The sequence below is a fragment of the Arachis ipaensis genome, chromosome B7 (assembly GCF_059453495.1).
Source record: "Arachis ipaensis isolate K30076 ecotype BB chromosome B7, ASM5945349v1, whole genome shotgun sequence".
Taxonomy (NCBI): Eukaryota; Viridiplantae; Streptophyta; class Magnoliopsida; order Fabales; family Fabaceae; genus Arachis; species Arachis ipaensis.
Window position 1 is genome coordinate 19,656,845 of NC_142442.1, and position 26,262 is coordinate 19,683,106.

The following is a 26,262-nucleotide window of genomic DNA, read 5'->3' on the forward strand; positions in this document are numbered from 1 at the left end:
CAAGATGAATGATTGGTATAAACTCAAGTCACTAGGAAATGGGTTTTACAAGTCCAAATAAAAATACTTAAAAATTCAGAGTTATTAAAATACATGATTAAACTTAAAAAAATTACACTTACTATTTTAATTTGAATATAATTATACTGCTATTTAAAAGAAAGTCATAAACATCTCCAGAAGTTAGACGAAAACGTGATCTAATATTTTAATTGCCTATTAGATCTTTCATTCTTGTCATACTCATACATTTGCCAGATAGAAAATGAAGAATGAACTTGGCTCAGATAAAGGGGAAAAGGGGGGAAACATCATCATTTGCCATTTTTGTTAACACTAACTAGTAACTACTAAACTGAACTCGAGTAAGAAATCAAATACCCCCACCAAACTAGAAAGAAAAACCGCAACCACGCTAACAATATTCTCTTTCTCTTTCTCTCTCTCACACATTTCAATTCCATATTCTCCTTTTTGAATGTACACAAGAAAATGTATAAGAAATTCTCCCTTTGAACCAGTAACATTTCTGCACAATACACACTAGACCGACAAAGAAAACTTCTTCACTTCTGAATATTCAATTCCATTTAGGGTTTCCAAAATCCATTAAAAACCTCAGAAAATTCCTTTTCTTCTTCTCATGTTTCTTCGTTTTGGCTCCAACCCATTTTCATAACACAAAAGTTTCAGATTTTGCGGTTTTCAGAATAACAATTATGCTTGCTGCTGCTGCTTCTGCATCTAAGCATCTTCTTCAACGCGATGTTAGACCCACCACTATTTTTGCCTCTCACAGTGTAAGTGGAAATCATGTTCGGTTGCTCTTAACTGCTTCTGGCATAAGCAGAAACTCAATTCACAGAAGCATAGGAAGCAAAAATTTTGGTTTTGGAAACCATCCGCAACAACACACAACATGCCCAAGTTTGCTTTTCTCTGTAAAGGGGTTCCTCTCGGATTCATCACCTTCCTCTTCCTCGTCAAATTCATCTCCTTCACTACATGGCAGAGTAACCAGGCCTTATATACTACAAACTGTTCGTTAAAATGCCTCTTACTTTTTCTTTGAAGGAACTTTTGTTTGATTAGTTGAAATTCAATGGATTTGATGATGACTTTGTGGAATTGTGTATGAAGCAGAGTTCAACGGTAGATGGAAGAGCATTGTTCTCAACTTCAACTAAAAATGATGATGCAGCTGCACCTAAGCAGAATGAGAGTACCAGTAACAAAAAGAATGTTTCCAGCATTGTTAAGTCAGCTTCAGGGGATCAAGTTGCTGATATGAAGATCCTTCGGACGCTTGCCAGTTACCTGTGGATGAAAGAGAATCCTGAATTTCGGTTTCGGGTTGTGGCTGCTTTGGGTTTCCTTGTTGGGGCTAAGGTCAGGTTACCTGATTGATTTGTTGTTTGTTGTGTTTTGATTAATTTTGTGATGCTAAACATTTCTGTCTGTCAAATTCACTCAATTGGCATTTTGGTCTTTGCTGCTGTGTCTAATGGTTGATTGATGTGCTGTTTTTTGTTTCTTCAGGTTTTGAATGTTCAAGTACCTTTCTTTTTCAAGCTGGCTGTTGATTGGTTGACAACTGCCACAGGCAATGCTGATTCTCTTGCTTCTTTTACGGCTGCGAATTCAACTGCAGTGGCTCTTTTTGCGACACCAGTGGCTGTGTTGGTTGGATATGGAATTGCTCGTACCGGAGCTTCAGCGTTCAACGGTATTTACAACTCAGTTGATGTGCTACTTGTGTACTTGTTGAATGTGTCATTTGAAGTTAAATGTCTACCTGTTATTTCTCTTTGAAGCTAAACCTGGATTCAGTTATAGTAAAATAGGTGTTAGTAATACTCATATTGTTATTATTCGGTTTCCCATAATCCCGGGGGTTGGGGGTGGAATTGGCTGGCTTAGCATGTTAAATTATAATCCCTTGCCTTCTCAAAAGAATTTGGGTTGGAGTTATATTTTAGGCTCGTTGGACTTGTATTTATATTAATAATTTATCTACCATAAAAATGTTATTGATTTTACTTTCTTTCTTTTTTTAACTTATCTAAATATAACAGAGAAATGAGCATTGCTAGAGGAGAGAATTAGGTAGACTAGGCCTGAAGGTGAAGATGAGGTGCATCCTCTGAAGGAAAAAAAAATAACAATAAAAGAAAGAGAGGAAAGTTTGAGTCGAACAGGCTGCCGGTACACTCTGCATATTGGAGATGGTAACACCCTTGAATTTGAAACAGACATTGGTAGAACACCAGAGAGAAGTTAAAATTATAACTCTCTCCCGACTAAATTTGATGGGCACCCTATGACTATCCCTCAAGCATAAATAATAAAGCCCTCATCTGCTATGACTAATTATAAAGGTCCCAATCTGGTTTCTTTCGAAACATCAAATTTTGATTTTAAAACCTGAAAAGAAAACAGAATCCATCCCAGCCCAATAATTTCCCAAGCCATGTTCTTCCAAACAGACAATAAAAACATTGAGAAAATTACTTAAATGCACATAAAGTGAATATATATATAGCTAGAATTGGCTTTTATATGCTCATTAGACATATACACTGCTGCTAGTGTCTCTATGAAGGCAGTTTGCTTTACACTTTTGGTCTGGTTACATTTTATCCATGTTTTGTGACTTTGCATGATTTTTTTTATAAGCTGGATGCTACTTTTGTGGCAGAATTGCGGACTGCGGTATTTTCTAAGGTAGCACTACGAACAATTCGCCTAGTATCTAGGAAGGTATGTTGCTTCAATGGTTTCAGTTTGTCATTCAATATTCATCATTCCTTTAGGGATCCTGAGAAGAAACTTTTTCCAAGTACACCTTCTTGTATTAATAGGTTAACAGATTTGAATTAGATTCCATTTTTAAATAGATTTTTCCCCTTGCCAAATTATGCAAAATTTTATTTTAAATACTCAATTTAAGTCAATTTACTATCTCAGGTCTTCTCACATTTGCATGACCTTGACCTCCGGTATCATCTAAGGTATGGCTTTTTGCTTGGTATGAGGAATAATAATTCTTATATGTTTACATTTATCAGCTGCTAATATGCTTTTATAAAACCAAATGGAGAACTTACAAAATGTCTCTGGAATTCTCCATGAAATTTTTGGTGGAAGTGGAAATGGGCCTATATGGTTTGTGTGTTAAACAGATCCTCCTGTAATCTCTATTCATCATGGTTAATTTCTCCACTGAAGAAGGCCTACCTGTATTTGTTGATGATTAAAAGTGAAATCATGTATCCAAACTGCTAGTTTGTGCTTAGTCCTGCACTTGGACATTCTTAACCAGTCATTGCTGAGGGCTCTGAAAAATTATTTAAATGTGACCTTTTATTGACTAAACTATCAAACTACAAGATATTCACATCTATTTATGATTCTTTGCCTATGTCTTTAGAGTGTGCTTTTTTATTTTTTCATTGTGTATGCTTCTCACCTTGACATTATATTTGCAGCCGAGAAACTGGTGGCCTAAGTAGAATAATTGATCGTGGAAGCCGTGCAATAAATTTCATACTCTCGTCTATGGTGTTTAATGTAGTCCCCACTATATTAGAGGTACGCCTTAGTTATTCCGTCAATAATGTATTTTATAAATATTGGTTACTACTAAAAATTGAAGATATTAATGAGGACTTGGATTTTGCACATGACTTCCTGACATCTTTGATTTTACATGAATGATTTTTACAATTATTTTTGCATCCCAACTCTTGCTTCTTTTTCCTTGAACAACTTCGGCAGATTTAACATGTCTCCATCCAGATATCTATGGTATCAGGTATATTGGCCTACAAATTTGGAGCTCCTTTTGCATGGATTACTTCTCTATCGGTTGCTGCTTATGTTATGTTTACACTGACTATCACACAGGTATCATCCTTTGAGCTGATCTGAATATCTAATATATTGAGGTTTGGTGCTTTATAGTATATATTTTGCTGGTGTTGTTTCAACCTGTTGCATTATTTCACTTTTTGTTCTTTTTAAACATAAGTTATTAAGTTTTAATGGTTCAAATTGTCAATATTGACTAATTTTTACTGTCATGTTTCTTGTATTTTCAGTGGAGGACTAAGTTCAGGAAAGCCATGAATAAGGCTGATAATGATGCTAGTACAAAGGCTATTGATTCGCTGATTAATTATGAGGTGAGCTTTTTCGTTATTGATAGAAATATTTTGATTGATAATTATAGTTTGATTTTCATCTAAGCATTTGTGTCGCCAGTGTGGGGTTGATGATTTTTTTTCTTCCCTCTCTTTTTGTTTTATAGACTGTCAAATATTTCAATAATGAAGATTATGAAGCTGATAAATATGATGAGTACCTAAAGAGTAAGTTAGTTTTACTTGTCGAAAATTGTTTTTGTTCTTTAGTAACTCATGCACTTCAAAAGCTTTAGTGAGATAATGATACTACTCTAGCTACATGTGTATTACACTTTAAATGAAGATATCTTGTTATATCAGCAGTAACCAGATACTAATATGTAGATTCTGTACTACATTGTTTATCTTCAACAAATATTTTATAGCTGAAGCAACCACCTGTGTTGCTTCTTAAATTTCATTTATGCTTCTTGCCCCAATTATTTCTGATTTTCTTTTAATTATAATTGACATCATTTATGCTGCTGTGGTTTTTATTGTTGTAATCCAGAGTATGAGGGTGCTGCTCTGAAAACACAACGCAGTCTTGCTTTGTTAAACTTCGGTCAAAATATTATATTTAGTACAGCTCTATCAACAGCAATGGTTCTGTGTTCCTATGGGATTATGGACGGCAGGTTGACAGTTGGTGATTTGGTAATGTTCTCGTCAAATCAAATTTTATGTCTTTCTTTTTTCTACATATATAATTTGTGGTGGTATCTCCTACCATTGTTCTTCTGTATGTAATCCGTTCTTTAGTTAAAAAAAAAGTTCTTTGCAGTTATCTTTTTTTTTTTATGTTAATGAAGTCTTTATTTAGCTAATAAATTGAATCCTTATTGAAGTTTTATGGTCTGAATTATATATAATTTAAATTCAATATGCAGGTTATGGTCAATGGCCTTCTCTTCCAACTGTCTCTTCCACTCAACTTCCTAGGTAGTGTTTATCGCGAGACTATACAGAGTCTAGTTGACATGAAGTCCATGTTTCAGTTACTTGAGGTATGTTCCCCATTAAACTTTTAAAAATTATTTTGTAATTAAATTCTAGATAGGTGTTGAGCATTAAATTTCCTTCTTTCACCAAAAATATGTACTTATATGTGTGAGGATAATAGACAAAATACTATATGATATGAGTCTTTGGATTACAGGAGATTTTGGTGACATCAATAATTTTGTAATATTCATACTTGAGTTAATAATATCTTTTTTATTATTTTTTCTACGTTTGTTCTTGGTGGTTTTGTTTATAAAATATGAGTAATGACTGAGAGTCTTATTTCATTTTCCTAATTCTTAAAATGAGTAAAAATTCAAATGTATATGTTATTTTTTGAAAACAAAAAAGATGAAAAATTTTGAAACGTTCATTACTTATAAATTAGGAGGATGAGTTAGGACTCTCAATCATTTTTCATAAAATATTTACATTGTTGTGGGATTTATTAGATATTTGCAAAAGGAGTTTTTTTTCTTGTAACTAGGTTTATTCAAAGATATGCTATATATGTGTGTATGTGATCATGTTTGCCGGCAATTTTATTTACTTGCCTGAGTGCATGATACTTTATGTTTTTTATTTTATAATTATTCTTTTACAGGAAACAGCAGACATTAAGGATAAAGAAGATGCAAAGCCTCTAAGATTTGATGGAGGAAGAATCGAATTTGACAATGTACATTTTAGGTTGGTAGCTGTTCTGCCATTCCTGTACAATTTGCAAATGTGTTTTTGTGTTCAGTGACCAATTAAATAAATGTTCTATGACATATTGCTTACACTGCCAACATTTGAGTATATGACTAACATTTATTTTGTGTGGTTTCTTGTTGATGCCTGCTGTTACTGCAGTTACCTCACAGAAAGAAAGATACTAGATGGGGTATCACTTGTTGTGCCAGCTGGTAAAAGCGTGGCAATTGTCGGAACAAGCGGAAGTGGTAAGGTCCAGCATGATTAATTAATTTTGTTTTCTTAAAGGTAATACATATGATGAGTTGCGCTTAGCCATGTGCTGGTGCATCTATTTGTGCATAATTTAGTCATATCTGTCGTATCTCCCATCATATTGGAATTATACTTTATCGTAATCTTAGGCAACGGCTAGTTTGAAGAAAAGCTATGGTAAGTACCTTTTCGATCATGTATGCTCTGCTGACTTGTTTTTAGATATGATATTTTTTTTGGTCCACCCTGCAATACTATCTGGTTCTTTAATATTCTATGCTCTATTATAAAGTTGCATATCTGACATGTTTCAAATTTGTCTATACTTGGCAGGAAAATCAACGATTCTTAGATTGATATTCAGGTTTTTTGATCCTCATTCTGGAAATGTGAGAAAAGATTAAGTAAATTTATTCTATTGATCTATATATATGTAACATATCCTATCCAGTTAGCATTGATTTTTGTTGTCTTTTTTAATCATTAGGATGCTCGTTACTTTTCTCCCACATTCTCAATTTCTCATTTGCAACTTGTATCTTACAGATAAGGATAGATGGTCAAGATATTCAGCAGGTAACCCTTGAGAGTTTGCGGAAGCTCATCGGTGTTGTTCCTCAAGACACTGTAAGTTGAACAAAGCATCTATGTCTTTAACCTCGCTTCGTTGCCTGTGCCAGATTCATGAGGTTTTGAAAACCTGAATGTTTATGTTTCAGGTACTTTTCAATGATACCATATTTCATAATATTCACTATGGTCGACTTTCAGCTACAGAAGAAGAGGTAACTTCTTTGCATTGTGAATTCCCTTCTTTTCCAAGCTATTTCTTAGCTATGTCATATATGCATACAGGTCTACAATGCTGCTCGGCAAGCGGCAATTCATGACACTATCATGAATTTTCCTCAGAAATATTCGACTGTTGTGGGAGAGCGAGGGCTCAAGGTGATATTCAAACCTTGTGAAATTCTTTGCATCTTTACAATGACAAATTCTAAAATGACCGAGTGACTTCTTTTACCCTACAGCTAAGTGGTGGCGAGAAGCAACGTGTTGCCCTAGCTCGTGCTTTCTTAAAAGCACCTGCGATACTGTGAGTTTTCTAGTTATCCCGTAAAGGAACATTGAACTCATCACAACTGTAATCGATATGTGGAATAGGTTCTCGACTATTGAATTTAACCATATTTACTATACCAATACTCTAAAGTTAAAATACTAAGTAAAAGAAAAGGCCCTATTTTCACTTTTTCAAACTTGTTACCCATTTGCATGCTTTATTGTACACCTATGCAATTTTTTGAAAAACTTCTTGTCCTTTTTCTTGTTCTTAGGTTGTGTGATGAAGCTACAAGTGCTCTTGACAGCACAACAGAAGCAGAGATTTTAAGTGCATTGAAGTCGCTATCGAATAACCGAACTTCCATATTCATTGCTCACAGGCTTACTACCGCAATGCAGTGTGACGAGGTAAGCCTAATTTATGTCGTTAAACCATCTGGAGTCTGCTATATTTCATGTTAATGTCTAGCTGTTTTTTATGATCGTTAATTTAACAAAATAAAACATACTTGTAATTTTATATGTTGAAGAACTGTATTACAAGCCAAGACTTATGTTGAAAATCTTTATATGGAAATGCTACAGATCATAGTTTTGGAAAATGGAAAGGTGATTGAACAAGGACCCCATGAAGTTCTCTTATCAAATGGAGGAAGATATGCACAGCTCTGGGGACAACAAAATAACACAATTGATGCAATCGATACAGCTATCAAACTTGGTGTTCAAACTTAAACAAAATGAAGCTTCAGAAGGGAAAAGAAAAATGTTAATAGAGCTTAGAGCATATATATATATGCATGTAATTTAATGACAATTTTGATGTTTACTAATAGTTAGCCTGTTAATAAACCCAATTTAGCCTAGGGTATTATTACATTCAGCTAGGCCAAATAAAATATTGCACATAATAGATTGTGGGGGTCATTCAGAAAGTGAACATCAATTTTGAGTGTGGATTTGATTGCATAATGCAACATTTACGCTAGGTTTTGATGCTCAAAGGCAATCTCAAAAGTTAAGAGTTTGTATAATTGATATTAAATTTAATTAATTTTCTTTGTCTAAAAAGTAAAAACCAACATAACAAAGTGTTTGTACAATTGACATTTTAACTTGATTTTTCTGTCTGAAAACCGACATAGCCCATTTCTATTCACAATTTTTTCATTTTGTTTGCTTAATGCCAAATATTTTAACATACTTTTCATGGTGGTTATTGTGATTATGGTTATCATGAAATTTTGACGATACTTGAAAATTTTAGTAAAGATTAATGCCATTTTTTTATCATTTATATTTTTTTAAAGTACAATTAAATTATATAGCGTTGTTAAATAATAAAAAATTTATGCCATTAATTTTTGTTATATTTTTAAAATGTTATCCAAATTATATAACTACTGTAGTTATTATAATCATATTCACTGTAGAATTTACCACTATACCCATAGAAGAATTCAACATTTTTCATGTCATAAATGAAATACACAAAGTAATATTTTATTTTATTTTTATTTTTATTTTTGTTGATAGGGTTTTCTTTCGATTTCAACATTTGTCAGATAACGTTTCTTGGAGCACAACCATCCAATATTTTTCTTATGGTTTCTCCTTCTGAGGAATCCAGCTACTAAATTGTATAAAAAAAAGTATTGATTTGGATTCTCTAAAGTTTGAATTTCACTTTAAAGAATAAAGTATAATCTCTTACCATTTATTTTATAGGTGAGACTAAGAATAAATATGAGAGAGAAACCATTCAAAGGTAGAAGATCACACTTTACCCTTTAAAGTACAAATTTAAAATTTAAAAGATCTAAATTCAAAGATCTAAATTCAAAAAGTATAAACTATAGAAAACGTTTCGGGTGCTCCAGTATATTTTATTGGAAGTCTGGTATGTCATGTACAATCCAACAGCAAAGTTTGAATTTGTCATGGAGTGTAGCTCACAATGACACTTGAGAAATGGATTCTTTCTATTTTTTTTATTGGAGAGAATAAAGTGTGATCTCTCACATTTAATTCTATATGTGGGACCAAAAATTAATAAGAGAGAGAATAATAAAATGTGAGATCTAAACACTATTTAATTTTTTTTTCATTGAAAATGATCCACTCCCTGATATTTGTAGCCCGAAATAATAAAAAAAAAGACTATAATGGACCGCTAAAGAAATGGAAAATGCACAGCTGTGACCTAGCAGCTATGTTGGGAGTTGGGACGGACATGATGAAGGTGAATAGAAGAGTTTAAAATTGATTAAGTCAAGAAATAGTTAAAAAAATTAAACAAAAAATTAAATAAATTTTCTTTTATACATAAAAATTTGATTCAAATAAATTTTTTAATAATAATAATTTCTAAATATAATTAAAAATCAATATCAATATAATTCTTTCTTTTATTTAAAAATAATTTTTATTTTATTTAAGTATTAGAATAAAATTCTTTCCTACTGTATATAATTATCAAGTAAAATAACTAAATTTGTATAAAATCTGTGAAATTGACATAAAAATTTCTTATAATTTTAGTTTATTCGGTATTAGTTTAAATTGCATAAAGATAATAAAATAATGTTAGATGAAAATTCAGAATATATATATTGTACCTTATAATTCATCTGTTAATTATTTTTTTATTATCATGTAATATATACTATATGCCATGTCTTATAGATGCACATGACTATTATTACATTATTAAAAAATAACATTAATTTAATTTTATAGTATTAGGGATAATAAGTTTGGGTAATATTAAATTTTTACTTAATAAATTATTAATTTAGCTATAAAATAGAAAAAAAATAATTTAAGATAATTAAGTAAAATTTTATTAATTGAGGTGTGAAAATAGCCTTTTTCTCTATATAATAATAGATAAATAGTCGAATAAAAATTGCACTTATAGAAACATAAAAAAAACTATACTTATAAAAAAGATAATTAATCCTTTTATTTTAAATATATTTCATCGAGATTAGTTTTATAAATTATGAACTCTGAATTTTAATACAATCATATCATTTAATTATGTTTAAAATTTAATAAAATTATTTTATAATTTTAAAAAAATATTTTTTTTAAAGTTAATCTAACCAAACACTTATTTTTTAAGTTATTCAATGTATTAACTGCTAGAAAAAATATCTTTTAAAATAAGGAGAATTGTAAAGTGATAAAAGTAAAAAAGTAATCACTATTAATTATATAATTTTTATCATGTGTGAATTTCATTATCTTTATTCAAGAATTATTAGACTTTCAATTTTTTTTATTAATTTTTTTATTTTAGCTAATATTAATCTTTAATACTAATATTATTTCTCTTTAATAATTATAAATAAACTAAAAGAAATCATACTTACACTATATGTGATGTGATTTAATTTCTTTCTTATATTATAGTACTTAAATATAGCATAATATATCACGTTTAAAATATTTTTATAATCTATTATTGAAATTTGTCTCTCCCTAGATTATTTTAAATATAAAAAAGAAAACAGAAATAAAAAAATGGTCATGAGTGTTAAATACATCTTCTATGATTGAAAATAAAGTTTCTTTTTATTTTTTTATTCTTTTTTAATTTTATCTCTTTTTTAAATAACTTAAACAAAAATAGATTTAATATTTAAAATAATTAATATTTAAAATTTTAGAAAATAATATGCATTTAGTAAAATAACATATTTCCAATATAGTGAAAAAAATGGATTAATAAGTTCGTTCTATATATGTACAAGAGAAACAAAACTAAATTGCAAATAGATTATCTCATATTATAATAATAATAATAATAATAATAATAATAATAATATCCCTGTAACATAAATAGACAAATGAAATTCTGATTGAGGACACTACATCACAGCAAAGGAGAGAAATGGGGCACTAGTGTTGTAGAGAGAGAGCGCTCAAATAAAATTCATACCCTGGGAAATGATGAGAGAGAATTGGTACCGGTTCGAAATTTTAGTAAAATAATTTCGTTGTGAGCATAGTCCACACCGATAATCGATCTTCACATCAAAGTTTAATAAGTGTTTTGGTTATCACAAGTCCAACCCCAATATAAAAGTAATCGAAGTATTTAAATCTCGGGTCATCTTCTCAAGGAGTTGGAGTGAGGTATTGCAGTGAGGTATGCGTATTATTGGTTATGGTATCAAAAGGGGTGGGGTGGTAAAAGTGCAAGAAATGTAAATCAAATAATTAAAGAAACAATTACTAAAGAGAGACATTCATGGCAAGGGTTGAGAATTAAGCTTTCTATCCTAGTCATTAATGATCATACAATATTTATCAAGAGCTTATCTTATTTAGTCATCTCTAACAATGGAAGAAGGTACAAAATTATCTTCACATGAGAGAAAGTCAAATAAGACTAGTTAATCTCAATCCAAAAGTCCTAATCAACCTACTAATTGAATTACCAAGAGATTAGAGTCAATGGAAACAATATTAACTAACAACCCTAAATCACCAATCTAAATTGGGTATTAATGACTCAAAATTGCCTAATTTCTCTCCTTCCAAGCCAAGAATGCTCAAAAAGCTACTCTAACATCCAACTAAACATTTTGTCAAACACTTGGAAGGCATAAAAGGAAAGCATTATAAATTGCAAGAATTAATGAAATCTACTACTACCCAATACAAGAAATCAACAACAATAACTAAAGGAAGCAAAATTAACATGAAATATCTCAAATTGCATTAAAAAAAAATTAAATTGACAAGAGTGTTCACAACATAAAAATTACCAAAATGAGAAATTAACAAGAAGACATAGAAAAATCAAGACACTACAACAAGGAATTGTAAAGAAAATAAGATGAAGACAAGAAATTAACCCTAGATCTAAGAGAATTTAACCTAATCCTAACCTAATTCTAGAGAGAAGAGGGAGCTTCTCTCTCGAGAAAACTAACTAAAGGCTCATCATAACTAATCTAAATGCTCCCCCCTTCATCCTTCTTCACTTTGGGTTGAAATAGCTTCAGAAATGAGTTGGACTGGGTTTTGGAGGCTGGTGGTCTGTCACTCACCCAAGTCCCTCACAGAATAACCTTCTCCTTTCCGTGGACTGCTGGTGGCGACTCATCATCTCGAAGCCAGGGTACTCCAGCCCAGTGAGCAAGCTCCGTGACCAAACTAGGAAAAGGGAGGGTGCCCCTGATATGGGCTCGCCACATGAACTTCCTGATAAGTCTGAGAAAGTACAGCTCCTTCCCCTCAATGATGCACCCAATCAGGACTAGCATGTCAACTGGGATCTCAGTGAAGTGAGTGCTAGGCATGACGTAGTGAGCAAGTATCTGCCGCCATACCTTAGCCTCCTTCGTCAAATAGTCAAATCTCATCCCCTTGGGTTTCAATTTCAAGGCATCCATCTCCCAAGGGGCGTCCGGCTGGGCAACCACACTCCTCACTGCATCATAGTCAAAGGTCAGGCTATGCATCTTCACCTTAGCCCTCTGAAAAGCGTCCTTGTGACTAACTTTGGGCTGACAGTGGAGGACCTCCTCAATATCTGCCTCTGTTACCATAATCTTTCTGTCTCTAAGGTGAACTGCGTCAAGGTCGCTCTGAAGAAGTTACAGTAAAACTCGCGGACCCTAGACTCGTTCACTCTTGCTAGCTCTCTATCCAAGAAAGACCAGTCCCTCTCCTCAATCTGAGGCTCAGTAAACCGCCTCAAATCGGAGGGGATAGCTAGCTTCTTATCCATGTTGAGATTCCGTTGCTGAAAGAGCGAAAACCGGAGCTCACAATATAGATTAACGAACCTCTCTGAGTTGGCAGGAGGCAGGAGCTGATCTGCCTCTCCTTATCAGAAAGGTGCATCTCAGAATAACCGGAGGTCGCTGAATCAGTGGATGATTGAGATCTCTTCCTTTTTCTGGAGGTGACCTTGGCTTTTCCTTTGCCTCTGTCAGACATCCTAAAAAACAGAAATTATAGGATACAATATATTATGCAAAGCAGAGGAGTGAAAAGCAAGGATATAAGTAACAGACAGAAAACAGGCAACAAAAAGATATTGAGACACATTCATAAAGTGAGTCAAAGGAATGAATTCTTGGAATGCAAGAAAAAATAGAATTCAAACATCAATCAGTACACAAACCAAGGATTCATGCAATGATAGTACATATGCTTGTTTGTTAAGCAACAACAATTATCATACCCAAAGAAAAATAAAAGAGTTAGTTTGAAAACTAAAAAGAAAAGTGAGAAAGTCAATCAAGTCAAAGTAAGAAAAATGGGTTAAAGATTAGTGGCATGACACTTATTGACTTAACCAAGAGAAGTTCAAAAGAATTTAGGAAACAAGCATATTCACATTCATGAAGATGATGCAAGTCATTGATGATGAAATATGTTATGCACAAAAGCACAAAAAGAGAAATGCAAGTCATCATCAATGTGTTTGGTCACTAAATTTGTAAAGATTGACGTAAAAGAAATGAAATATGCACTTGATGTAACCAAAAGAGGGTTGAAAATAATTTTTATTTTAAAAAGTTTACACCAGTGGAAAGCACCAATTATTACAAATGTAAGAACCTCAATTAAGAAGAAGACAAGTTTAAATCAAATGGTGAAATCATGGAAATAGCTTCATTGGTTAAAGAAGGTGGAAATTGAACTTGAACCAAGAGGCCTAAAGGTTTTGACTTGAACTTGAAATGTTAAAAACACAAAGAAGGTTCACATTGACTTAGTTAATCAAGGTTCTTTTTGACACAGAAATCTGTCAAATAGTTCCTTGATTCTGCCAATCACCAATGCACATGAAAGGGAACCAAAATAAATGCGGAAATGCTGGCCAGCCAATTCATGAAGTGAATTTGGCAATAATCAAATAGGGCTTAAGTCAAAATGTGCCAAATTCAGTTCACAATTGGAAATTACTAGCATAAGGTTTTCAAAAAATTTCGGCAGCATTCCGGTAGCGAATTGGACGTTCCCGGATAAACAAACAGCAGCAAAACAACTCATATGAATCCATATAATTCAGGCAACATCAAGCCAAATCAGCATAACAGTAATATACAACTCAAATGAGCCTCAAATAGAATGAACCAAAATAAAACAATGCAAGCTCAGGTGAGTTGAACAAAGACAGCATCCAATATCATGGCATCAAATGCAGCAAGTAAATCCCAAAATTAACAACAACAGCAACATGTATCAATCACAGAACATCAACATCATCATCACTCAACAAAGAAGTTTAAAACCAGCCATTTCAGACAGCATGAATAACAAACAATCATACCTAAATCCACTATCCACGCCAGATTCTCTAACCACATGCATTCTAATCTAACTAAACTTAACAGAAACCAAATCAACAACTGCTACTAATACAGAAATTAATTAAAAGAAAAAATAAAAACAGAAGTAGAATGTAAACAGGGGAACTGGAACCTATGAGAATGAACAGAGGAAAATGGAAGTGGCAAGAGAGATGGGGACAGAGACTGAGAGGACGGAGGTGCGCTGGCTCAGTAGCGGTGCTGCCACGATAGTCCAGTGGCGGCAGAGAAGAACGGTTGTAGAGCAAGGGCACCAGACTCTATTCTAGCGAGGAGACGGGAGAAAGAAGTGAAATGGGGGGAAAAGGGGTTGGTAGTGGTGGTTGGTGGCTCGCCAGCAGCAATGGAAGACCGCGGCGGTCGCTGGTGGTGGCAGGAAGGGAAACGGATAGAGAGAAGGAGAAAAAGGGAAAGAAGAAAAAGAAGAAGAGAGGAGGGAAGGAAGAGAGGTGGTTGACGGCAGTCAGGTCGCCGGAGTGGTGGATAGTGGTTGTTGACAGAAGAGGGCTCAACAAGACTTATCATTTTCTCCTTAACATCACTTTCTAGTCCAAGACTTATCATTTCCTCCACTTCTTCCAATCATTCATTACTTAACAAATGCCTTGGAGGTTGCACATCCTCCTTAACATCACTTTCTAGTCCAATGGAAGAGGGCTCAACAAGATCATCAAGGGGATTGATCAATGTGGACAAAAAATACTAATGATGGAATCCACTTCTTGATCAATTTCCCTCAACTCATTATCCACTTCCTTAACATCAATAACTTCAACTTCCTCCTCTTGATGCAAACCATGCTTTAGCTCCTCTTCTTCACCTTAAAGCTTTGAATTCACTCCCTCACTATGCTCCTTGATTGCTTCTCCACATTTGATAATGGGAGTGCCTTGATCGTGTAGGCTTAGGCGGGATGCGACCATGTTGCTAACGGCTTCTGCCACGGTAGAAATCACGGCTTCTAACTTCTTAAACTCCTTTTGTATCTCTTCTTGCCTTTGAATGTAAGAACTAATATCTCTTTGTTGTTCTAGCATGAAGGCATGGAGAGATTCATCCGTTGGAGGTGGTGTGGAAAGAGAGGGTTCACTGTTTGTGAGAAAGGATTCATAGTTAGAAGGTGTTGTATATTGAGGTGGTTCTTGGAAGTAATTGCGTTGGAATGGTGGTGGTTCTATGTGTGGTTCATATGGCTCAAAAGGTGGTTGGTATGGTAGATAAGAATTATAGTCATATGGAGGTGTTTAATTGGTGGTATGGGGCTTGTGAGTATAGTGGTTCAAAACTAGGTTGAGAAGGTGGTTCATAGGCATATGGTAGTGGTTGTTGACAACCACAATGAAGGTCACCACATTCATTAGATTGATATGCATTAGGGGTGGAATTATACCCATAAGAAATCGGAGGTTGTTACCATGAAGAGTGATCAATTGCTTGAGGCTCCTCCCATCTTTGATTGTTCCATCCTTGATGCATGTTGTCATTGTAGTTTCCATTTCCTACAACATAACTTGAACCAAACTCATAGCCAAAAGGGAGAGAATTCATAGTGAAAAGAGAAACTACAAATAAAACTAATAAGAAACAAAGAGAGACAAAGTCCTATGACTAGCAAAACTAACAAACCAACCAAAAATCAAGATATTTACAATATCAACATATGTACAATAACCAATAACAAGCACACATTGCAACTCCTCGGCAACGACGCCAAACACTTGATGAGAGAGGATTGGTACCGGTTCAGAATTTTAGCAAAATAATTTCGTTGTGAGCATAGTCCACACCGATAATCGATCCTCACATCAACGTTTAATAAGTGTTTTGGTTGTCACAAGTCCAACCCCAATATAAAAGTAACCGAAGTATTTAAACCTCGGGTCGTCTTCTCAAGGAGTTGCAGTGAGGTATGTGTATTATTGGTTATGGTATCAAAAGGGGTGGGGTGGTAAAAGTGCAAGAAATATAAATCAAACAATAAAAGAAACAATTACTAAAGAGAGACATTCATGGCGAGGGTTGAGAGTTAAGCTTTCTATCCTAGTCATTAATGATCATATAATATTTATCAAGAGCTTATCTTATTTAGTCATCTCTTACAATGGAAGAAGGTACAAAATTATCTTCACATGAGAGAAAGTCAAATAAGACTAGTTAATCTCAATCCAAAAGTCCTAATCAACCTACTAATTGAATTAGCAAGAGATTAGAGTCAATGGAAACAATATTAACTAAGAACCTTAGATCAAAAATCTAAATTGGGTATGAATGACTTAAGATTGCCTAGTTTCTCTCCTTCCAAGCCAAGAATGCTCAAAAAGCTACTCTAACATCCAACCAAGCATTTTGTCAAACACTTGGAAGGCATAAAAGAAAAGCATTATAAATTGCAAGAATTAATGAAATCTACGACTACCCAATACAAGAAATCAACAACAACAACTAAAGGAAGCAAAATTAACATGAAATATCTCAAATTGCATTAAAGAAAATTTAAATTGACAAGAGTGTTCACAACATAAAAATGGCCAAAATGAGAAATTAAGAAGAAGACATAGGAAAATCAAGACACTACAACAAGAAATTGTAAAGAAAACAAGATGAAGACAAGAAATTAACCCTTCTAAGAGAATTTAACCTAATCCTAACCTAATTCTAGAGAGAAGAGGGAGCTTCTCTCTCTAGAAAACTAACTAAAGGCTCATCATAACTAATCTAAGTGCTCTTCCCCTTCATCCTTCTTCACTTTGGGTTGAAATAGCTTCAGAAATGAGTTGGACTGGGTTTTGGAGGCCCAGAATTTGCCCCCAGCGATTTGCAATTAATGAGCTCACATGCCAGGACTTGTGCGTACACACAAGTGTGTGCGTACACACACTTGCTAAATTCCGAATTATGCGTACACACACTTAAACTTATGTCCACTATAGCAAATTGTATATCATTTTAAAGCCCCAGACGTTAGCTTTCCAATGTCGCTGGAACCGCCTCATTTGGACCTCTGTAACTCAAGTTATGATCAATTTAGTATCAGGTCAGGATTGACATCTTTACAAATCCTTCATTTCTTGAATTCTTCCACTTTGCATGCTTTACTTCCAATTATTCAAGTCATTCTTGCCTTCAAAATCTTAAATCACTCAAACAAATATATCAAGGCATCGAATGGAAGAAAAGTGAATTAAAAATTGGCAATTTTAAGCATAAAAAGCATGTTTTTCACAATTAAGCACAATTAGGAAAGAATTCACAAAAGCATGCTATTTCAATGAATAAATGCAAGAAAAGTCAATAAAATCTACCTAATCAAAGCAAATAAATACCATGAAATATGGATTCATTAGGAAGATAGCCTATTTTGTGTTCACTTGGACAAAATCGACATTTTTAGTGTTTAAATACCTCACAACGAATGAATCGGTTGCATTTCTTCCGTGCACTCTCTTGGATCATGTCCATATCAAGCTTGTTTTCCTTAATCTGAACCCTTCATATATTTTATATTAAATATGAATGGTAAAAAAGAGTGGAAGTCCTGAAACTCCAACAAAGTACAATGCCACACCTGAAATGCTTCCTAAACTATAAACAATTAAACATTATGATTCATCAGTTTGGACCACAGTACAAGAAACTTTTGAAGAATGAACTATTAGTCTGATCCATGACTATTTTTCGAATGACAATATGATCTTTCAAGAGAAAAAGAGTTCATTCTGGCCTGACACATCAAGCCCGAATGAAAAACACTTACCTATCACTTTAACTTTTTGACCTGACACGTCTGGTTGTTGAAGTGATTGTTATATGTCAACGTGGACAACAAGAATAGACAGGATTGAATTGTCCAATTTCATATCATACTTAGCATGTTAGTAAGGGTTAAAGTGTCTTAAATTTTAATGATCAAGGATTTATATGATAAAAGATCAAGGTTTGATATGTCCTACTTGTGTTTGGTTGTTCATGTGAATATGGTCAAGCACTGGAGGAAAACAATGATACTACCAAGGCTACTGCAATGGCCATGGATCCATTAGTAACTTGATTTAAATATTCTTCTGTGTGTTTGGTGTTATATGATATTTGTATGTAACTATCTTCTGTTATATGGCTGCTGTGAATTTTGCATAAATACATACTAACAAGCATCATAATAAAAACATATCATCTTCGTTGCCTCAAAACAATGTGATAATGTTTTCAACAACTAATTAATTCATTATAACTTAATAGCTTTGTCTTAACCAAACACTCACATCATTTGACTCTAACCAAATGCCATAAAGACTTTTGCAATTACAATTTCAAAAACAAAAGCAACAATCATGCTGAAACACTAAGGCACCTATTACCATTCTTAATATATATATATATATATATATATATATATATATATATATATATATATATATATATATATATATATATATATATATATAATTCTTAGCTTGCCATTCTAAGCCAACTACTCTCTACTCTAGTTCCCTAACATTCCCATGTAACAATTGCACTAACAAATTGATTTTCATTTTGCTTCCAACCATCAAAATCAAGAAATTTTGTGGCTTCTTCTTCAAATGATGTAATATAATCATCAAGCTATACAAAGTATTTTCAGTGAGATCTTGAACTCTGTGCAACATTTATGATGGTAAGAACATGCCATAAGGAGTCAAATTAAAATAAAAAATTTCTTATTACCTTAAAGTTTAGACATCTATAAAACAGTCTATTAGAGTTTAAATCTGTGGAGGATAGGAACAAAATTGCATTACTCCCACAATGGCATTGTAGAGCAATGAACCTCTTCTTCTTCCTCACTTCAACACTTCCAGCAAAGTCGAGAGTAGCATTCCTGCCTCCATCATTGACTCTTTCTCTTCCACTCCCACAAATGAACATTGAACCATGGTCTCAGCTGCTACTCATGGCATCTTAGAGCTTAACAAATTAGACACATTGGGAGAGACGACCAGTAAGAACATATGTTGTGTGATTGATGCAAAGAAGAGGAAGAAGAATGACATGCTGAGAAGTTTAAAAGGGTGGGTGTTGATATATTTTATGATAGTTCTCATAAAAGCTGAACAATGAGTTCAAGTTTCAATATGCATGTTATTTTAATTTTATTTATTGTGTTATATTAAAATTTAATTATTTTATTGTAGTGAGATATTATCTACAATTAATTTTAAGTATATTTTTTTTGTAATTTTTTTTATCTCAAATTCAGAATTGACTTGATAGATATAATATAGGTTTGGATTGGATTTGATGGTTTTAATTTATTTTTTTAATATTTGCTCATAAAATTAAGGAGTTTCAAACTCCCACAAATTTTTTTTCAATTTTGTCTTATAGAATTACAGGGATTTTAAAACACGACAAATAAAAATGGCCGCAATTTACAGGGGGCACAAAATCGCCACAATCTGTTTGAAGTACTAGTGGTTTTTCAAAAACTGATGCAAACAAATTGCATGATACGTAGCTGCAGGAATTTTTTAAATCGCCGCAACACAATTTGCAAAAACCGCTGCAAAATGCAAAAGAAAAAAAAAAGCCTAAAAAAAGCGTCTTTTTTGTACTACGTGGAGGTGGACAACTAACCTTTGTCCATTCTAGGTGTCCAACCTGGCATTAAACACCCACTTCAGGAAGTTCACATGACAACTAAGCTATATAATGTGATAAGTCTATTTTTCATTTAGACTTAACAGAAAAATATTCAGAGAGACCGTATTATGTCACGAAAGTAGAAGATAATGATTTAAGGTTTAGGATTTAGAGTCTAAAAATTCTTTTTATTTTTAAAAGATCGCATTGTCATTCAAAAAAATAATGAAAGACCGAGTTGGTAGTTCATTGAACGTTGAATAGAGATGGTTTAAAATACATAGGCTGCTCTTTTGGTTTAATTTCACATGGGAAACACGACAAATTATGAAAGTGGTAAATATCAAATCGGTATCCGAAAGATTTTGGTGCTGACAAAATAGTACCTAACTTTGTTATTGATAAAATAATCCCTAAACGATTTTAAAATTTAATAAGTGTGTCCATGAGCTCGCCGGAGCATATCTCCAATGAGAACGATGCTGAGGTGGAATTTTTAATTAATTAATCCAATCTACCCTGAAAAATCCCCCTTAACCCTAATCTCCCCGTTTTTTCCCAATGCACTTTCTGGCTCTCTTACTCTGAAACGGTGCCTCAACATTCTCATTCTCTATCGTCGACACCGCACGGTCATCGGGTCTTCTGCGTTCGCCAGCCATCTCGTCGCCGGGTTCTCCAGCTCTTGCGTCGGTCATCCCTGCACCTCTTCTGTCTCTGTTGAAGCTACTGTCTTGGCTCTGTTGTGGCTCGTCTTCTCTACCACCACCTCTGCTTCTGAGTGCCGTCTCTCTGCCGCCTTGTGTTTATTTTTTCAAGTCTGTCTCTCTGGCATTATTGATTTATCTCCGTGACTCCGTCTCTCTCACTAAATCAATATGCCTTCTCGATTCTCTTTCTTTGATTTTTTTATGAATGTTGTGGTTTTAATATTAAAATTTATTGCTTGGTTGGATTTATATTTGAATATGAATTTTGATATTGTTATGCTTGTGTTTATCAGTATGGTTCTGAAAGAGTGCGTTGGGGAGAGAATTTGGAAAAATTAGGATAAACTTAGTGCATTAGGGAGGGGAGATCCTTTGTTGGATTAAGGTTTAGGGTAGATTTTCTAGGTTTGAGACAACTCATGGTTGAGAGAGTGCAGGGGGAGGGAGGGGATTAGGGTTCCAAAAAAGGGGGGTTTCGGTGTTTTGATTTTTTAGGTTGGGTTTGGAACCTGAGATGGAGGAGACGCTTGTTTGAGTGGGAGTGCAAACACTATGAGGATCTACACCTATTATTACTTAATGTATCTTTGAATGCGGGTACTCAAGACAAGCTTATTTGGTGCTATTCGAAAGATGGCAGTTTCTCTGTCAAGTCTTTTACAAATTCAGTGACCGCAAAAATGTGCGAAATTGTAGAATCAAATCATACTTTTAACAACATATGAAAAGGAGTTGTACCACCAAGGGTAGAGATGATGGGAAGGTTTGTATTGCTAGGCAAACTCAATACCATGAAGAGATTAGCTCGGATCAATGTATTAGCGGCCAATGAGGTAACTTGTATTTTGTGCAGTTTAGAAAATGAAGACAAGGATCACCTTTTTATTCATTGTAACTTTGCATCATATCTGTGGTACAATGCCTTTCAAGGGGAAGGAGTTAGTTGGGTTAGACCAAAGGGAGTGAGAGATTTTTTTGAATCATGGTGTGATCAAAAGGGTGTGAGAGGAGATAAAAGATAGTTAAATTTGTGGTTTGCAATAATTTGGGTTATATGAAGAGTTAGAAATCAAACAAATTTTCAAAACAAAAAGACTACGTTAGAGGAGGCATGAAAGATCATATTGTATAATTTGAAAGATTGGGAGCTAATTAACAAAAAAGAGAGGAAATTGAGGAGCACTTTTGAAATGGGACATGCCATTGGTGAGGTCCTAAAAATCTTGTAGCGTAACGTATTGTCATGGTGGTTATGTGTGGACTATGTGCCTACAAAACAATGTATAGCAGTGGGTGGATACTTGTTAAATGCTAAAAATAATCTAGTTGTAATATTATGTGAGTTTATCCATGCAGGATATAATACAAATTCTATGGTAGAAGGCTTTGAGGTAGTTGTCCAATTCATGTTAGAAGATTACAATGCATCACTAGAACAAATAATCTTTAGCACAAACGAACCATGCTTGGTTAACTGGACATACGGTGATGGTAATAGTTATTGGAGATTGAATTTTGAAAGAAATAGATTTAAGAACTTTATACAAAAATTTGGCTGGGTGATAATCCAATACACTTATGTGAAGGAATTCAAATACATCAACAATTGGAGAAATATAATTAATAGTGAACATTGTAACAGAGTTATTTAGGTGTGACGCTGGTCAATTGATAATGATGTAATACGTGTATGTGTCTAAATTAGTGATTCCTTGATGGCAATGCCGAAGGGGAGTGACTAATTTAGGGGTATTCTGGTGTTTAGGTGTAATAGTAGTATTTTTATTAAGTTCTATAATGTAATTGGTCTGAATTTATCTCCCATTGTTTTAATGGTCGAGAGTACTAACAATCGAAAAAAAATATTTATATCTAAATGAAGCTTTGGCTTAGCTGCATAGCGCTGCCCCTCCTCTACTGCCCTGTCAACATCCTCGGTGCAACCAGTGAAAAGAAGATTATCACGATTATTAGAAGAAGCCTTATCCTCAAGTCCTTCATCCTAACAAGTTTCTGTAGTTCAAGTGACAGCCAACAACCAACACAATGGAGATGGCAGTAGCAGTAGCAACCTAGTTGACCATGGTCATGTAACTTTTATTTATTTTATATACTTTACATTTTTAGGAGTTAAAAAAAAAAACAATCACCTGTTAGTGGAAGGTATGTGAATGTTGTTGATGTGAAATATTGTGAAATCATGTAGATCCTGGTCGTGTGGTGGTGGAGTCCGTCCCAGACGCAACGATTATGCATGTGGAAGACATGGAACTCATGCTGATGTGAGCTTGCTCTTTCTTTCAAATCGATTTTCCTATATTTGTTCCTCAAGATATCAATTCAAGTGATGACTGTGTCATGTTTGGCTTCACGATGGTGCTTCCCTATAATGGCAGGGATTTAGATATTGTTGCTCACAGTCCCTTGTGCTACAAGGAACGCTTCACTCGTTAGGAAGTGGCGTTCACCATGTTTGAGAAGATTCTATCGACTACAGGCATACCATCCGTGATTACAACTATTGCATTCTTGGGCGTGTCAAAGAGCAATTGAGTTAGAATAGAGAGGAGGAAGTTGGATTATTGAACGAGCGCATTTATAGGCTAGAAGTTGAAAACGAGAAGCTAAGGGGACAAGTGGAAATATTTGGGGAGATGTTCGATTAATAGGGAGCTTCAAGAGTCATTTTGAAGGTTTGTTAGTAAAGGTGTGAGAGTTTAGGGCTTTTCTTTTTGGTCTTGTGTTTTTTACGTTGGAAGAGGTGGCTATGTGGTGTTTTGATTTGTGTTATGGTTTAAGGGAGCAATGGAAAGTTATGGGTTTGAAGTGCTTAGTTAAGGGGTTTTTTATTCAAGGTTTAGGTGAAAAAAAAAATCAACATCCGGTATATTGTATTTTCGTATTGTATTTTGCTGGTTATATTTGCATGTAATGACTTACAATAAGGTTAATGAATTGTCTCTTTGATGCGCATTAGAAGTTGTTTAAATCCAAATTGTTTAGGGTTGATTGCGGCGTTAAATTATTTCTTAGTTGTTTCATGTGGCTTTAGCATTACAAAGTTCAACAGTGTGCGATATGGTTTAGGTTTCATTTTATTCATGCTGAACTTTTTTTGTTAATTCAATTAATAAAATTATTACCAGAATTTAATTCTTTAATTTTACTTTTCTAAACTATTAAATAATCCAATTGGCCTAAAAAATTTGGAGAATTTAGTTTTTGTTTGAACTTAGGTTACTTTGAGTTGGTCTAGAAAGATATTGGTTAAATTACACAGTTGGTCCCTACACTTTTAGTGAAATTACAAATTGGTCCCTACACTTTAAAAATTTATAATTGGGCCCCTAAAAAAAATTAAAATTTGCAATTTAGTCCCACTGTTCAAAAAGTATTTGATTTAACAAAATATTCTCAGCATATTCTCTATTTTAAACATGTGAGCTGCACATGTTTGACAATAGGGACCAATTTATAATTTTAGTAAAAGTATACGGACCAACCGTATAATTTAACCATTTGAAAATGACCAAAAACTCCATAGGCTATTTGAACTCACCCCGCCCCTCCCCAGCTCTCTCACTCTCACTTTCTCACATTCCAAAATGGCACCCCAACTCCAGCGCTCTTTGTCTCTCACCTCGACTCATCATCGCAGTGCCTCTCGCCTCTGTCACCGCGCCGGATCCACCAATAAATTGAGTTACTATTTTTATGTTGATTTGTTGCTATTTTTTCTTAGACATTGAATTGTTTGCTTTGAGCATGTTTGGAATTGAAATTGTTCTCTTTCATTTATCGGTGTTCAGTATTGGGATTGGAAAAGAGAAAATCGTCGGATGAGAGAGGTGAGATGGAGGAAGGAGGCGAGACCCGATCCATGAGCACAAATTCGGTGGATCCGGCGTGGCGACAGTGAACCAAGGTGAGAGACAGAGAGCGCTGGGGTTGGGGTGTCTATTTGGAAAGTGAAAAAGTGAGAGTGAGAGAGCTAGGGAGGGGTGAGGTGGGTTCAGATAGCCTAGGAAGCTTTTGGTCATTTTCAAATAGTTAAATTACACGGTTGGTCCCCATACTTTCACTAAAATTGTAGATTGGTCCCTATTGTTAAACATGTGCAGCTCACATGTTTAAAATAGAGAATATGCTAACAATGTTCTGTTAAATCTAACACTTTTTGAACGGCAGGGACTAAATTACAAATTTTAATTCTCTTTAGGGACCTAATTATAAACTTTTAAAGTGTAGGGACCAATTTGTAATTTCACTAAAAATGTAGGGATCAACTATATAATTTAACCAAAGATATTTAATAATTTTTTTTGTTTGTGTCAAAGGTTTTAGTGGTCTAAGTTCTGTTGGTGTTATTAAATTGAAAATAGGTCTGAGGTGCCTAGTATTACAACTTATGTAATGTAAAAGGAGAGACATTGTTAGGGTAATCGTTCTTTAGGACTGCGTTTGGTTCTGAGAACAAGATAAGATAGGATACTAAGAACAAGACACAAAAGATAGAAACACAAAAATTAATGTTCTTATATTTTGTTTTGTGATAAACTAGAACAAATTATGAAAATCTAATTTACTCTCATTTTTTTCATAAAAAAATAGAAAGAATAAAAAAATATAATTATGAAAATTTGGTAAAAATAATGAAAGAAAAAAATGAAAAATAAGTTATGTCTCTTATTAGTGTCTTTGTATCCTTCCTGTTAGAAAGGACACAAAATACACTAATTTAGTGTCTCTAGACACAATATCTCGGTCCATGTCTTATCTATCAAATATAATTTTGTCTCTATGTCACTGTCTCAGTGTCCCGTACCTGTAAACAAACGCAGTCTAACGTACTGATACTTTGTTCTCAACAAGACTTTTGTTGAGGTAGACAATAATTGGTAATATTGTGAATAATATGATAGCGTATCACAAAAGAGAAACTCTTTAGTTATCAAATTATTAATGTGAATGATTTTGGTATAGCGTTGATTTATCTAGATACAAATTGTTTATTGAATATAAATTATTAGGGTTTAGGGTTTAGGTCCTTTAAGATTAGGAATACGTTTTTCTTTTAATGACAAGAGTTAAAACATTAATTAGGTTCTTGTCCTAATAATAACAAAAATTAAATAGCATTTTTACTAATCTAATTCGATGTCGTATTGTTGCATTTCTTTTAATGAAAGCAAGGAAACAAATTGGATTTTGTTAACGAAATTGCTTGCATTAAATAATATTAGGACCATTAATTTGGGATGGTGTTAATGATAATTTATTGGCATTAAAGTCGAGGGTTCTTTAAGTCGTTAGATAAATACTTGATTGTTAAATTTGAAAAAATATGTGTATGTCCGCTATTTTTATAAAGATATTAGAGGTGAAAAA

At 33.7% G+C, this 26,262-nt stretch overlaps 1 protein-coding gene across 1 annotated transcript; it reads left to right on the forward strand.

Moving 5' to 3' along the window:
• Positions 1-185: 185 nt before the first annotated feature.
• ABCB25 (ABC transporter of the mitochondrion 3) lies at positions 186-8,276 on the forward strand. The gene is made up of 20 exons (XM_016310916.3): positions 186-1,040; positions 1,144-1,389; positions 1,540-1,726; positions 2,699-2,760; positions 2,968-3,011; positions 3,489-3,591; positions 3,799-3,906; positions 4,101-4,184; positions 4,310-4,370; positions 4,696-4,841; positions 5,075-5,191; positions 5,794-5,879; positions 6,045-6,133; positions 6,474-6,529; positions 6,687-6,767; positions 6,860-6,925; positions 6,996-7,088; positions 7,172-7,236; positions 7,478-7,613; positions 7,791-8,276. Exons 1-20 carry the CDS (start codon positions 720-722, stop codon positions 7,938-7,940), a joined length of 2,301 nt encoding a protein of 766 aa, XP_016166402.1. The 5' UTR covers positions 186-719; the 3' UTR covers positions 7,941-8,276.
• The last annotated feature ends 17,986 nt before the right edge of the window (positions 8,277-26,262 follow it).

Bases quoted from the DNA above. Each gene is read 5' to 3' on its own strand.
- ABCB25 (XM_016310916.3), top strand. From the start codon at position 720: ATGCTTGCTGCTGCTGCTTCTGCATCTAAGCATCTTCTTCAACGCGAT. The intron at 1,041-1,143 runs GTTCGTTAAAAT...TGTATGAAGCAG, and splicing joins GGCCTTATATACTACAAACT to AGTTCAACGGTAGATGGAAG. The intron at 4,185-4,309 runs GTGAGCTTTTTC...TTTGTTTTATAG, and splicing joins ATTCGCTGATTAATTATGAG to ACTGTCAAATATTTCAATAA.